Raw genomic sequence first — 15,173 nt, 5'->3', positions numbered from 1 at the left:
CTTTCCACTGAAGTTCTACTAAACAGAAGCATTGCAGATATATAACAAATTACAAAGGATTATGGATGGAGATGGGTTATTACATGTTATGATGAAAAAAGATTCAGTATTTCTTATTACATGTTTCCTATAAATATGTTTCATTAGAGCTTAAACCAGATAGCTTGCCTGGCATGAGAGAGCAGATTATCACGGGGCATACAAAACAATTCATTTTGCTTTAAAAAAAAGAAAGAGAGAGCGCTTAAACAATGACAGTGACAACCAGAAATGTTATTATTGGGTTTGAAATATTATGTGAATGTATATTCTCCTTTTCTGTCAACGTAAAAGGCCATCACAAGCTCTTGTCTACAAGCAACAAAACCAATGCCTATGTTTTCAGGACTATCAGCAACACAGTGACTTTCACAAAGGTGACAATGGTGTATACACTAATATGACAGACATAAGCCTACTTATCATCCTGTCCTGATGCTACATAATTTCATCAGTTGCTAGGTGTAAATCAAAAACCAAGGACAGGTTCAAAAAGCATCCCGTGGTCTGATACAAATTCCATGTCTGTTCACATAATCATGTATTGTCACAGAAACGCCTACTGCCAGGACAGGAGTGCAGGTGTTCCATTTACTGAGATATTCCAGGTAGCCCAGCAGGAAGCTGTGAGATGGAGATCTCTGTGAGCTACCAAAGCCCAGGCTGACAACTAGTCCCATGCACGTGCAAGTAGCCACTCTGTAAATCATGTGTCTAACGAACACAGGTTTACAGACCCTGAAGAATGGAGAAAGGACACGAAACCAAGCTGGAGTTACCAAACATAACATACCTGTTGAATTTCAGTCGGTTAATGGCAACTGCAGTATCCAGAAACCTGATGGAATCACAAACCATTAACAAGGTCCAGACCTTGGTTACAGTGTGGCAAAAAACTGAAACTACCCACATAACAGGAAAAGCCTTTCTGACAACGGTTTACTGAAGGGAAGGTCTTATACTATCCTTCCAAAGAGCAAATGAGTAATGCCAATCCAGTGCAGGAGCTAGTTTCTTTTAACACTTAAAAATAACCATGCGGTTGAAGGTGATTATCTGTTTCCTCCTATTCCGTAGTAAATAATTCTTCACCTCGTACATAAATGCAGTAGCGTTTCTGCCCCCTCATTCTCACAAAGGCAATAAAATCCATGATTGTGAAGAGACATGTGACTTCAGCTTCTCCACTTTGGGACACAGTTGCTGACTCTGGAACTGATACCTGGATCTTATTTCCAATAAACTCAACATAATGCAGGGAAGATGAGAGATACTGAGATGGGCTGAGATTTCAGCCACTTGAAGTTGGTATGTACATTTTTTAATCACTAAAGCAATGATGGGCACTGATATGCATCCTATGCACTGGTCTGATACCACTTTTTGAGCCTGCACTACTTTGTTCAATTTTTTTCCACAAAGTCAACAACAAGTGGAAGAAATTTAAAGTCTTCATCACCTCTGAAAAAGGCAGAATCTGGTCATCCAAACCATGTCAAGAACAGTAACACAGGTGTGACGGTAACAAGCCCAACGAGGCTTCAGTCGGGCTCGACAGCACTGTAGCAGGTTGATGACTGAAGAGCTTAATTACAGTTTTTCTGTTTGCTTGTTAGACTCACCTAAATATAGCCAGAACACCATAGTCTTCAAGCCATTTGGGATGATTAACTGTGGAATAATTCCAGGCTTTCAGACTTTGCATTTTTAAGCTCTCTCTGATGAGTCACATTAGTTTAGAGGCATGGAAGGAAGACAGGAGAGAATTAAGATACTCCTTTAGGAAGAATGATGAGGTAATAATATTTGGAAACAAAACTTTCTCCAAACCCAGATATGGCAAATACTGAGCTAATACTATGGGTCCAGGCACTGGCTGAACCTTTATGGAGAGCTAGACCCTGCCTTATCTATGACAGATAACCACCCCTTCCTCACCCGTACAGGTGACATGGGGATCTGAGTGCTCAAAAGGAAGACATTAAAGAGGCTCAGAAAGGGTTTGCTACTACAGTTAACTGATTGCTCAGGGAAGCAGTGCAAGACAAACATTTGAAAAAGAGCAGAAAAATACTGGAGATACTCAGAAGCTGTCTGGATATTGTCCTGGGCAACTGGCTCTAAGTGGTCCTGCTTGAGCAGGAGGGTTGGACCAGATGCCCTCCAGAGGTCCCTTCCCACCTCAACCCCTCTATGAACAATGTGAACAATGCAGAGAGAGAGGTATGTTGGAAATGGCCAAAGAGACTTACAGCAGGTAAAGAAGTGGATGTGTCCCATGTGCAGAATTAATATGAAAGGAGACTCCAAATCACTAGTACTCATGAGTCAGCCAGCCTCACATAGACTCAAACCCTCAGGTTTGGGGCAGGCAGAAACTGCCTCGTTTGCACTCTTTTCTCACATTTGAATTTTGTTAAGGAATGGTAAAGGGACACCAAGTGAGGCAATGTCTTTGGGGAGGAAAGAGGCTAAAGGCAAGCCCTGCAGTAGTGGGAGACACTGTTATGGTTATAACTGCTTCAGGCACATGTGTGTATATGGTTAAGAACAATAATTTCAAGGCAAAAAATAAAAGCTAAATACTGTTTGTATTTGGTATCATCACTTGCCTGATGACCAACGACCATGTATAATTGTCTGGGCAGTAAGTTTTTACGTCAGTCTCCCAACAAGATCTAGTCTTTGCTTCAACCTCTAGTTCTACCATTTTCATGGCTATTGAAGTTAATGCCTATTTATTAGCCTCATATTCTATCTACACTGATCATTGAGTTCTTAAAACTAAATAACAACTCATGACTCCACCCTGGCATACCCTCTCTAACATGGGAATACCACCAGATCAGAAGATGCTTTCTGGAATTTTCTGCCTAGTTTGACATGAAACTTTTACACAGAATTATCTTCTACAACATACATCTCCGAACAAAGGAACTAGAAGGAATTTGATTTTTGTGGTGTCAGGAGTAACAGGGGTAATTAATTGTGGATATGATTCCAGGAAAATCTAGAGAGAGTATTCAGCTGTTAGAGGATCATACAACTCCCTTAAAAGAAGGCCTTTTGCAATTCACTTGAATGTATTAGCTTAACTCTGTTCTCAAATGAGACATGTCCAAGAGTGTTGACTGCTAAAAATTCATTGTTTTATTCTTCTCTTTCATTACCACAGACAGTGCTGTTATAATTTAAGAAAACATACACACACACACCAAAAAATCATGCGTGGGAAGTCACATATCCCTCAGGTGAGAAACACCTTTCACCACTACTTGGGTAATGGTAAAATGTGGGATTCAGGCTATGATGTTTCAACAGCAAACGCAATTGCACTTCTGTGGAAGTGTTCCTAAACCCTGGATGCCAATGCTAGAAGGCTCATTGCAGCTGAACATTGAACAATTTTGGTGTTCAGCCATACCCTAGAGATTTTATTTTTGGGTGTATACTTAGGAAAATATCAACCTAATATCAACCTAATTTAAATTAGTATTTAAATTCCTAGGAATTCACTACTGTTTTCAATATCTAATTTTTTTTAATAGGGTAACATAATTTCAAGTATTTGGAATCTGTATCTTGAGTAGGAATCCATCATGTGCCAAATAATCTTTAAGGAGCAATTTCCACCTAATAAACTTGCTGATATACAGATGTTAATAACAGCATTTGTGTTTTCTGTGTTCAGCAAATGTGATGAACACCATTAGCATGTGAAGAAAAATGCGCTCCAAATACTCTGTCAAAGATTTACAGAAACATTTTTGGAGCCTTTTTCCTTAAACTCTAGAATTCTAATATTAATGCTGTGTTTGTGCAGTTTAGAGATTAGCAGTTCTGCTTCACAGTCATTTTCTACTATGAGAACCAAGACAAGGAGCTGAACATGTTGGGACTCTTAGGTTCTGGTTGGAGTTGTAGCAGAAGCTTTCTGTGCACAAACTTGGACAAAACTTGGACAAAGCACTGAATAAGATACGTTATTTAACCTCCCTTTACCTAAGTTTACCTCCATGGGACTATTCCCCCTACATAAGGGTGTGCGCTAAGTTCATGTTTGTATAGTATATACCTTTTGTTGAGAGATTTTTCAGAGTTGCTAAACATTGTCACTATTATTGAGTAATAAACAAACAAGTTATTTGTGCCAACAGTCCTAAGTTCTACCTGGGCACTATTTTGTACTATAGTGTGAGGAAACTGTTCAATTTTCTTTTCTTTTAAATGCCAGTACTTTTCCAAATTTCAAAAAGCGTTCCAAGTAAAGTGCTTTTGATCTAACGTTATTAGATCACCTTAGAGCAAAACAATTCAAGCACAGAAAAAAGACTGTGCTTACAGAAAGCTTTCTGAATTGCAAGTGACCGTACAATATTTCAACACACCCAGTCAGTGAAACTTTCCACTCTAGCTGTAATACAATAAACCAAGACACTGCATCTGCTTTGGAGCATTCCCTAATGGTCTCATATCCTCCAAAATCCTCTTTAAAAAAAATTAAAGCTTTCTGTATCAGAGAAGGTCAGCATAAGGCTCTGGTTTCCCCCATGGCCCTAATGAATATCAAAGTTTCAGTACTTGGACCTTTGCTGATCACAGTTCTGCCTCAGCATCAGTGGCAGGAAGGTGGGCTCCAAGCAAAGAGGCACGAAAATATTTGGAAACTAATACCCTGCATAAAAGTAGGAATGACCTGACTGTGTTCATAACAACAGAGTCTTCTCAGTGGTTTAAATCCTGCATCTTTTTCTATTCAATTCCAGCTTTCAGACAACCTAAAACTTAGTCTAGGGCAGACAAAACAAAGACAGTCAAACCCAGCAGTAAAACATTATTTCAGCACAACGATGAAGCAGAGAGATGTATTTTCTTGGATGCAGACCTGTAAAAAAACCTCTCACACAATGAGCAACGGGGGCACAACCTCCATCAAGCAAGCTAATAAAATCTCCTCTGCAGAGGTCTCCTCTGTCTCATAGTACCAGAATGCTTTACTTTGGTCACTTTGCTTCGACCCGAGGGCCAGAGTTCACCAGAAGTCAAATAATGTGCAACACTTTTCATACAGAAACTCCAGCAAACAGGATCAAACCCCATGTCAGTGCATTAGACAATTGCTACACTCTGACTTAATATTTTTCTGGTTGTGGTTTTGCATATTAAGAGTAACTTGTGAATTGTGCTTGTGGCCTTACTATGTTGTTTTGTTTTGCTATGAGTGGACGCAGATTAGATTTCTGGTTTCACACTCTTTACCCTGACTAAGTGGTAAAATGACAGCAAGATCAGAGCCTGGGGGGACAAGGACATGTCAACAACCTGGCTGATTAATTAAGCAATGAAATGATAGGTATGTCAAGTAGTTTCATTCAGTCCTTAAAGTACCATAGCTCCAATACAAGGCAAAACAGATGATAATATGCATAAATTGGGAGAGATGTGCTGGAAGGGAAGACTCCTGTCCTCATCTTCCTAGTCTTCAAAACAAGCAGTCGTATGTATCAAATGCATTTTTAAGAAGGGCCTATTAACATATACTATTAAATGGTTATTTTGTTTAAAAAAGCATGGTTCTAGCTGCTGAAACACTGGAGTTGAAACTCACACCAGCAGAAGTAGCTGTTTTAATCCTACAATACCCACGCCATACATTGCAACACAAATTAACTCATATTTTCCCTAGACAAACACAGATGTATGTGCATATATAAGTATGCTTAGTCTGGACGTTTCTAATAAACAGTTAATCTGATTTAAAGCAGACTTTCTTTTTTTCAAAATTACATTGGCATACCTATGGAATTGGACATATATAAATCCAAAGACAAATTAACAGTATCCAGTACTAAGCTCTTAAAACCCAGATTTATGACAGAAATGTGGAGACAGACTCTTCAATGGGGGCAAGGCTTAGTGGCATTACAATAGATCAAGACAAAGTATTGTTCAGCATTGTTTTCTTCCTTCTCAACAGCATATCCAGCTGTCCTGTAACATTTGTTACTAGAAGACTCTTTTCTTTGAAACCGCAGCTGCTGTTACTGTTGTCATTAAATCCTTAAAGAAAAAATACCAGCTCCTACTGCTACTCTCTCCCTATGAACCAGCAAGTGAACAAAGATGAGCCAACACCTTATTAAATACAAGCAAAGCTTTTAAGATGACCTGCAGAAATAAATAGGATGTCTACAACACACATAAACACACCATTAATAACAAAGACGAAATTTTGGTATGGAAAACCTACCTTAGGAGAAGAAGAAAGCTCCCTCGATGCAGGAATAGCTGAGTTGATCTCGCTCGTGCCTGTCTCTGTCTTTGGCAAGAGGTTTGGTGGTTCAGGAGCCTTTCTTTTCATTTTCTTTTCTGGTTCTTGCAGTGGAGCAACTTGAATTAAAGCAGGGCTTGATTTTGGTTCATAAAATGGATTTGATCTAATCAAAAGAAGGGAAACATATTTCTTTGCTATCTCCTTGGAATTCAAAATGAAGTAAGACCTGTTTAGAGAAGACGATGACTATAGTGCTTTTATTATCCCACATAAGACTATATTTGCCTTTACATGCTTTTAGATACTACTTTTTCATACAATTGAAAAAGTGAGCTACAACAGTTTAAACTGCATTTCTACAAATTTTATAAAGTCCTGTAAATTACAGAAGTGTTATCAATTGCACAAAGCTAACTCTATCTAAAGCTAGCTAACTATCAAAGAGTGATCTGATTTACAGACCAAGCTCAATACCAACAAATTTGAGTGAAGTTGCTGGCTGTTTAATATTCTAACGAACAGAATTAAGAATGCTTCATTAGAACAGAGTTAATAATCAGGTCACTTTTGCATGCATGCTTCAAGACGGCTTTAGAGACCTCACTCTTGGCTGCCCAAGTCTAAAAATCTGTACGCATACAATCCACATCAAGTGTATTTTAAACTCTGCAGCATACAGCCACCATACCATTTCAAGAACAGTCTTCGGATAAGAGAACAGCATAAGAAAACTACAGCTGATTTGTGTATACCTCTACAGATACCAGCAGCTACCATCTGTGTATTTTGAAACTGGCTGTTATAACTAAACCTCCTTTAAGAATGACAGTAAACATCTTCCACCAAGTGGATGCAGTCCAAAGAACTATTCTTCTTAACTCTGGCATTCATGTTCCAGCTCTGCATTTGTTCCACCCTAAGTAAATACTTCCACAGCATTTCCAAATTTTAGCTATTATTTTGATACATCAAATATCAATCAATAATACATCAAATAATGGCTTCGACTATGCGCTTAGAAGAGCCAGCAATTTTGTATCCTGCTAAGGATACTTATGGGAATCCTCTTTGCACTGAATTATTCTATTCATAAACTATGCTTTTCATATTTTGCAATCCAAACTGGACGGTTAATTACGAAACCAATATGTTAATTATTCCTTTCTAGTTCATACCTCCCCTGCAAGATGTATTTATCATATATCTCAGACTACGTTTATGTAACTAAGTCACTGCAATTCACAAAGATCTACCTGCATACACTTATATAATGCATAACTAATCATGACAAATAACCTCAGTTCCTTGAATTCAACTCTAGTTGGAAACAATAACGCATATAGCATTATCCAAGAGCCTACCTAGCTAGATCCATTCACAAATTTCCTCTCAGGATAAGAGTAATGAACTAGTACACACTGTTTTTAAAGAACTACAACAGGAAAATTTGGGCACAAGGAAAAAACCAATTATTCATCCAGTTTCCTTTCACACCACACCAAATTTCTCTGTTTTGTGTACTTTTAGTATGAAAATATATCTTTCCGTCTCATGGACTGATTTTAGAATTTATTTTAATGAAGTTTACCATCATCCTCTTTTCACTGAGAAAAAGCAAGCAATTAACAACCCACACTGCAGAAAAGAAGTCTACTTCTAAAGGGCAAAGTTTACTGAAGCACATAAGAGAAGACTGGGTTTAAAACCTCCCAGACCTTTCTCAGAATCTGCCACTGCATGTTACAGAGAAAGAGATCTAAATCCAGATACCAAAGTGAAAGGAAAGACTAACACTAAAATAACTCATCTGCTGACTGAAGGCAACTTTCAGGTGTTCCCACTTTGCTGCCCATCAAGCACAAATCCACCAGTGCAATCAAAACTAAAGGTGACATCAAAATAATGAGTTAAATAGAAACGGATGGGTGTTTTCCATGGGAGGCAATAGAAAAAGGAGGGTATTCAGGCTGGAGTGGAGAATGCACCTAGCTGTCAGTAGCTCTAATTTAGCTGACAGCCCAGCTCAGCTGTCTTCAGACACCGGAAAGTTCAAAGGGAGGTGAAAATGAAGATAAAAGAGATAAAGGCCGAAGAACAATGCATTCTACAGAAAAGCACAAGGTTTTCTGTAGTTCAACAAGTTAGTCTTCTGAATAGCCAACAGACACAGCATGTTTGGTAGAAAAATAATTTACCTCTGGAAATTACTTGGAAATAGTAAAGTGTATTTGTAAGGTGTTTAAAATGAATTTGGTGCAAGAAAAAAAAAAATCAATGAGAGTAAAAAAGTTTGAAAGAACTCTCTTTCGAATTTTTATGTTCCAGAATTGTCTGCACTGCATGCATAATCTTGAAGAACTGTACCCTACTGCATGCCCCAGGAGGAAGTGCTATAAGGAGACAAGTGACTGCCTTTTTCTCCTAGAGAAGAACTTGCTTGAAAGCCAGGCTAAACCGTCATATTTTGGTAATAGTATAGGCAGAACACACACACACACTATTTCCCACCTTCCCCTCTTTGCTACTTTTAATTGGTCTTCCAAATATTTAGAAGTATTTTTGAAAAATTAAGTTTAATGCAGAAAAACAACAACCCTGGTTCTTGTCCATAGAGGATACTAATTTTGAAGTCACTGGGGTCTGCTATATGTAGCAGAGTTTGGTCCAACAGCTTCCATGTGGCTATACGAGAAACTAAGCATGAGAAAAGTCTGGCTGGAAAAAGCCTTAGCTGAAAAACATTAAAGCACTTTCCCCTGAGGTTAGCTGCCATACTTTTTGCTTTGGTGAAGTTATTTAATTAATCCACACAATGTGATTTGCCTAAAGAGATACTAGACTGTCCCCAAACTACCTGGCATTAAGCTGTCACTGGCAATGTGCTGGCTTGTGGCTTCTTGTACAACAGGCAGCTTCAATAGATGGCAACTCGATAGTCTTTGCAATTAGACAGCATTATTCTAAGCCATGCAATGATTAACAAGATAAGAAGCCACGGAGCCAAATAATATCTGAAAGCAAGTTTTATTCTGACCAATTTAAAAATTATTTTGATCAGTGTTATGGGTTACCTGAAAAAAATCAACATTTCATTGAGGAGGAAAAACAAAGCTGTCACTGTGGTGGGGTTAAATAACGATCAGGCAATATCAGCAATCAGAAGTACTACAGTTGAAAGCATGATACGTCAAGTAGTTGTGAGCTATGCTATTTTCAAATAATTAAACTTAACCTAGCAAGGCTTGCTATCCTTAATTTACAGGTAGCCACCTACCATTTTGATTTTAATGTATAAAATTCAAAAAGGCAAAAGCGGAATTTTACACTAACTTTCAAATGCCCACACTAACAAAAGGAAAATGTGTTCCTTATCTCTAACCACATCTGAGAATTTAGCCAGATGTTTTGAGAGTGTAGTTTTACAGCAGAATACATGTTCTGGATCATCTAAGTCCCTCTGTTCCATGCAACGCCTCCTTAAGCTTACGCTTGTGACTATGCTTTGCTTCTGTGTGTTGTGAAATCCTACGTTATCTTCACAATCATTAATGAAATATGTTTCAATTAAGTCAATTACCCAAGGTAAATCCTGCACAGAGGCGCAGTGAGGGTAAGTACCTTTTCCAAGATTATGATGAGAGTCTGTTACAAAACCTGAGTCAGAGTTCAGCTCTTGGGGCACTTTGTGCAAGCTCTGAGGCCAGAATCAGAACTAGGGATATGCCAGAGTAGAGTGGGACAATAGTCCTGATGCTAACTGAAGTGTCCAAGTTCCCACAACACATCATGGCATTTCACACAAAATACAAGAGGAAGATGCCAAGTGGTACATTAAGTGAACTTCAATGAAACGTTTAAGATGCAGGCACAAAAATACATTGTTATTTCCTGAGTGACAGTAAATGTCTTTCAGGAGCCTTCTATTTCTCATGCCTTCCATCTATCAGGTTAAAAAACACTCATGGGGAAAGCACTGGACCAGCAGCAGTCAAAAATGATTAAAAACTACCCAAAACAAAACCAAAAAACAAAAGACAAGATGTTAGGAGAGAGGTTGAAAATAATATGCAAAGTTTTCTAATGGCGTGATATGACTCAGTTGTTCAGCCTTGTCTTGAATACACTGCTCAGGCCAAGTCAACACATCTTAAAATAGATACATAGCAGAAAAAATAACAGGGTCCAGAGACGTGCGGTGAAAATGATTAGAGAGATGGAGAGACTTCTGTATGAAGAGAGATTGGAAAAGTTAGTAACATTTAACTCAGACAAGTGACAAGTAATGGTGAACATGTTAGAGATACACAACACAACAACTGTTTATGGCAGATAAATCCAATACTACCAATTGTTGTTTTGATAAACCAGCAGAAGAGATTGTGTATGGGATTGGAAAGGTAACTTATTTACAATCAATAAAAGGAAACACATTTCATATAAGATCTTGTTTTCTTGTGGAACTCTTTGTCACAAATTGACACAGAAGCCCAGACTTTAATAGGATTTGGAAGAAGATTAGCCACTTATGTAGATAATAAAAGCATCAATATTCACATTAGATAAGAAACAATACACATCTGGACATAAACCCTCATGATTTAGGGCACACAAAAACTACCAACTGGCACTGCCTATGAAAATCTTTCCTTTGGTGTTTCCTGCACCATACCTTAGCAGAAACTTTACACTGAAAAATTTGAAAATTAATGACATGTGGTAAGGCATAACAGTGCTTGTAAGTGTGAGTTAGTATCACAAGTCCAGTGTTCCTAAACTGAGTTTTATTATTACACTTATTCCTCCAGAGCATTTCAGTGTAAAGATTCAGAGGTTCTCCTCACCATGCTTCTACCCAATACATTTACATTTTTTTCAGCAACATGGAGCTCCTGTAACCTGTGAGGAAAATGTGGAAAAGAAGCTACTTTGGGGGTCAGGACAGAAAAAACTTAGATAAAAAATTTTACAGTGCTTTTTGACTCCTTCTCCTTCAATTTTTTCATGGGAAATGCTTTTATAATGAAAACTCAGATCGGATTTATGTTCAATTAGTATTCACCTATGTGTGAGTTTATTTTTATCCTTGGGGAGAAAAAAAGGAATAAAGCAAATGGGGTCACTAAAATATGAAGGCAGCCATCGTAAACAAAGGGCTAGAGAAATCTACAATCCAGTATACAGGAAAAACAAGACTGCCTGTTACAACATTGCTGCAAGCCCATTTGGCACAGATTTGCTTAGGGTGGAAATACGAATACAAATATAGAGAAAATTCTTCACTTGCCCATCCATATTTTGCTCTTTCTGCTCTTCTCCTCAATCTTTTTTGTCCTCTATACCCATATCTTTGCAGGTGCAAAGTACGCATACCTTTGTTCCCTGCAGATTCTGGTGATCAGTGACTGATCAGGGTTGCCTGGTGTGACCAGCAGCAGTGTGATCACACTGTGCTCTGAAGACACAGCAGCCAGTGCTGTTTGTTCAGGCACTGCCCTGATGAATGGAGCTGGCAGAGACACCATCCCCCAATGCCCATTTTTTTTCTTTTCACAGAACAAACAACAACAAGTCCATGGCCACAGAGCTTTAGAAGGAAAAAAAACCCACAGGGTTCTTTACACATTTCTGTTAGAGTACATGGGAATTCTTCCATTTCCTAGAACACAGCTATAAATGGAGAAACATAAAGATGATGATGCGACACCTGTTACTAATATTAAATATGAAAGTAATGCAAATATCATGCCATGATAAATCTCACTAAATAATGTAAAACTAAATGTTAAAGTTGTTGTCTATAAAATTGCTTGTATGTAATCACCATAAACTGTCTCATGAGTGGTGTGGTTAGCGACTGATGACCACAAACAAGGAGTAAGTATACGCCTTCAAATCTCCCAAGCTGCACAGCTATTGCTAAAAGCTCTCACTTCTTGTTAGGTTTCTATACTATAATAAAAGGCAGTCAGTGTGAGTTTATAAAAGTTTTATGTGTGGTTGTGATAAAAGAAACAACCTAAGAAAGTGCATATGGTGCTATCTTTCCCATATAGAGATTCAGTTTTACAAGACTCTCAAAAATGTGCTATGTAGACTGCACAACATGCTTCCTTTTTACATACTGCACCACTATAAAATGAACTCTCCCTTATCATTAAAAAAAATTATTTTTTTATACAGTAAAAATAATGTCAAAAAGGACAGGAAGGACCAAGGTCCGCTGCTCCTTAAGTTTTGTCTCATTTGCAATTGGCAGGGCATGAAGTGCCAAAAAGATATACAGATTGTTCCCTATCAAGTGATTTGCTATCAGGCAAATAAAAGTTTCCTAACTGATCATGTTCAGCTGAACAGCATGACTTGGGGGTATGGTATTTCCTGCTGCTGAGCTGAAGATCAGTCTGTGCTAAGGAGGTGATTAAGGATCACCATGGCTGAATCCAATGCACTTCAAGATTAAGCCAGGAATCCCGCTAATGCTTCCAAAGCTGCTGAAAGATGAAGAATCATACTTACTCATCCAGCTCTTCCTCTTCAGCTTTAGAAGTATCTGCGTAGAGGTATTTGCTCATATCCACTGGTCTGACGTTTTTCCTTTTTGCAGGTTGTGGAGGAGAATCTCTTACAGTTACAAACGTTTCAGGCTCAGGATCTGGCTCATCAAATGGGTTCAAGTACTCTGGGGCATCTTCATCCTTGAAGGGATTGTAATTGTCAGCATAGAAACTTTCTTCTGGCTTTGAAGATGAAGCTATTCCAGTGTCCGGTTCTACCAAATAACAAAAAAAATCATTAAACAGATTTAACACAGAAATAAATTGAAAATATTTTATCAGATCTTCTCATAAAAGCCTTCAAAATATAAAGGCCTTCTTCATGACTCTCGATACATAAAGTCCTGGCCTTAAATGAATTTTCATGCTTTATTTATTTACAGTGTAACCTTGTTTATTCAAAAATAGGTCTTTCAAAAAGGTCATTTCATCTAGAGCATATTCAATAGGTTTCATTTTCTCACTTACTAAAGCTTTTTCAACCTAATTAGTTATTAGTTTTATTTGTCATATAAATGGTATCGCAATAAATTTTAAAACATTTTCCCAAGCTATGAGCCAATTTGTATCCTAACAAAATGTTCTTAATTATTTATTTGAGCTTTTAATAAGAAAAAAGATAGCCTGTATTTTATAATAAAATTACTTTTACTGGATATTAAAAATGTTGATAGCAAGTAGGTGTTCTTTTCATTTCTTAAAATGACTAAACTAAAAATCAGTTATTAGGTATGATCAGTAATTATATTTCAAAACATAGATATTTTCACTGCTAACTGCTCCTGGTAACAATGCATAGTCTCACAGTAAAAAAATGAATTTAAATTAACCCTAAAGAGACAGACAATCAAATTACTCATCTATTCTTTGGGATATACAACAAAAAGTTATTAGGAACCTGGAGCTGCACACAGTTTTTTAGAGTAACAGACACTACAGAAAGAACATTACACAAAAGTGAATGGCTGCTGGATATTAAATAATATGAATCCCCATACAGCAATACAACACTTCTTAAAAAGACACTTAGTAATGTTAATCTTACTCTTCCTGCAGCATAAAATTATCAGAAGCTCAGTTCAATATTGGATTTGATCTGCTTTCTAAATCTATGCAAATAGGAACTTCAATACAGTGTTTTTAAAAGCTGATTTTCAATAACCACTCCCACATTATTGTTAATAAAAAGTGTTTCTTTTTCAGATGTATGGTTACTAAATTGAACAAAGCATATCTCTTAGCTTTAAAAAAAAAACCTACATGTTATTTGTAGCAAGGATCTAAAGAAGGAAAAGACAGAGTTCCAAGTGTGTTTGTCACCAAACAAATATTTTGGAAGACAAAATCACTAGTCACACAACTAACAAAGGGAAGGGTCAGCAAAAGAAACAGTACTGTCACCACTTGGTCTTGGATGGATGATGTACTGAAGCTGTTAATCTTAGTGAATTGCTAGAAAATGTTCTCTACCCTGCCAGTAAACTTCCAGTTCACCCTGTCTCCAGCCAAGGCGATAGAAAGCCCTGCCCCACACTGTGTGACTGACCATAACCTACAGATTGAACAAGAGCCACTCCAGGCTGAACAGGAATACGTTCCCCAGATGCAGGAAGCAGCTTCACCTGTGTGGGCATTCGATTATTCACCAGTCACTAGATCAGGGCAAAGTCTTGGAGCAGGAAAGGCTTTAGTCCTTCCTTCTCAGAACAATGGAGACCTACCAGGGACTGGAAAGGTATAATTTTAGGAAGAACCTCACATTTCTAGTGCTCTTCATCTTCTTGGTTCTTCACATTTGAACTGCAAAGACTATGTTAGCATATTGTCTTCTATTTCTAAGGGTCTGTTTCTGAAGTGATGGATCATTTCTCTACAGTTAGAAAGTTAGAAACCAAATCAGTTTGGCTGGAATAAAAGAAAAAAATAACAAAAATCTTACTTAAGCCCAATGTGGACACTCTGGAGATAAATCACTCATCTCGGACTGAGGGTGAGCTCAGCTGGGTGAAACAAAATAAAACTGGACTTTGCCAGACAATACAGCAGATTTTAACTGGTAGACACACAACTACGCATAGTGCTTGTGCCTGTGGGATTTCCCTATAGTGATTATTCAGAAAATTACATTTAAAAATTCCTTTAATTACAAGTGATGTTTGCAGTTTCTTACTCCTTCAGCAACTTGGTCCAGCTTAGCATTAAAGAAGCAACATATACAGCACATATCTCTTAGGTATCTCATAAGTTCTTATATTTAACTTCAAATTCAGAATCCAGCTATCGCTGTTTCAAGTAAAAAACTGTTA

The 15,173-nt window shown here is 37.7% G+C and overlaps 1 protein-coding gene across 1 annotated transcript in view; it reads right to left on the bottom strand.

Moving 5' to 3' along the window:
• The window catches only part of LOC104471375 (EH domain-binding protein 1-like), a 116,235-nt gene extending 101,734 nt beyond the window's left edge, over positions 1 to 14,501 (bottom strand). The window contains 3 exon segments of the mRNA XM_010086702.1: positions 6,290 to 6,476; positions 12,830 to 13,082; positions 14,414 to 14,501. Coding sequence (XP_010085004.1) covers positions 6,290 to 6,476; positions 12,830 to 13,082; positions 14,414 to 14,501 — 528 coding nt within the window.
• Between the last annotated feature and the right edge of the window lie 672 nt (positions 14,502 to 15,173).

Source organism: Pterocles gutturalis, unplaced genomic scaffold, assembly GCF_000699245.1.
Source record: "Pterocles gutturalis isolate BGI_N339 unplaced genomic scaffold, ASM69924v1 scaffold16341, whole genome shotgun sequence".
Lineage (NCBI taxonomy): Eukaryota > Metazoa > Chordata > Aves > Pterocliformes > Pteroclidae > Pterocles > Pterocles gutturalis.
Note: the sequence above shows the minus strand (reverse complement) of the source record. Positions and strands in the feature narration are given on the sequence as shown.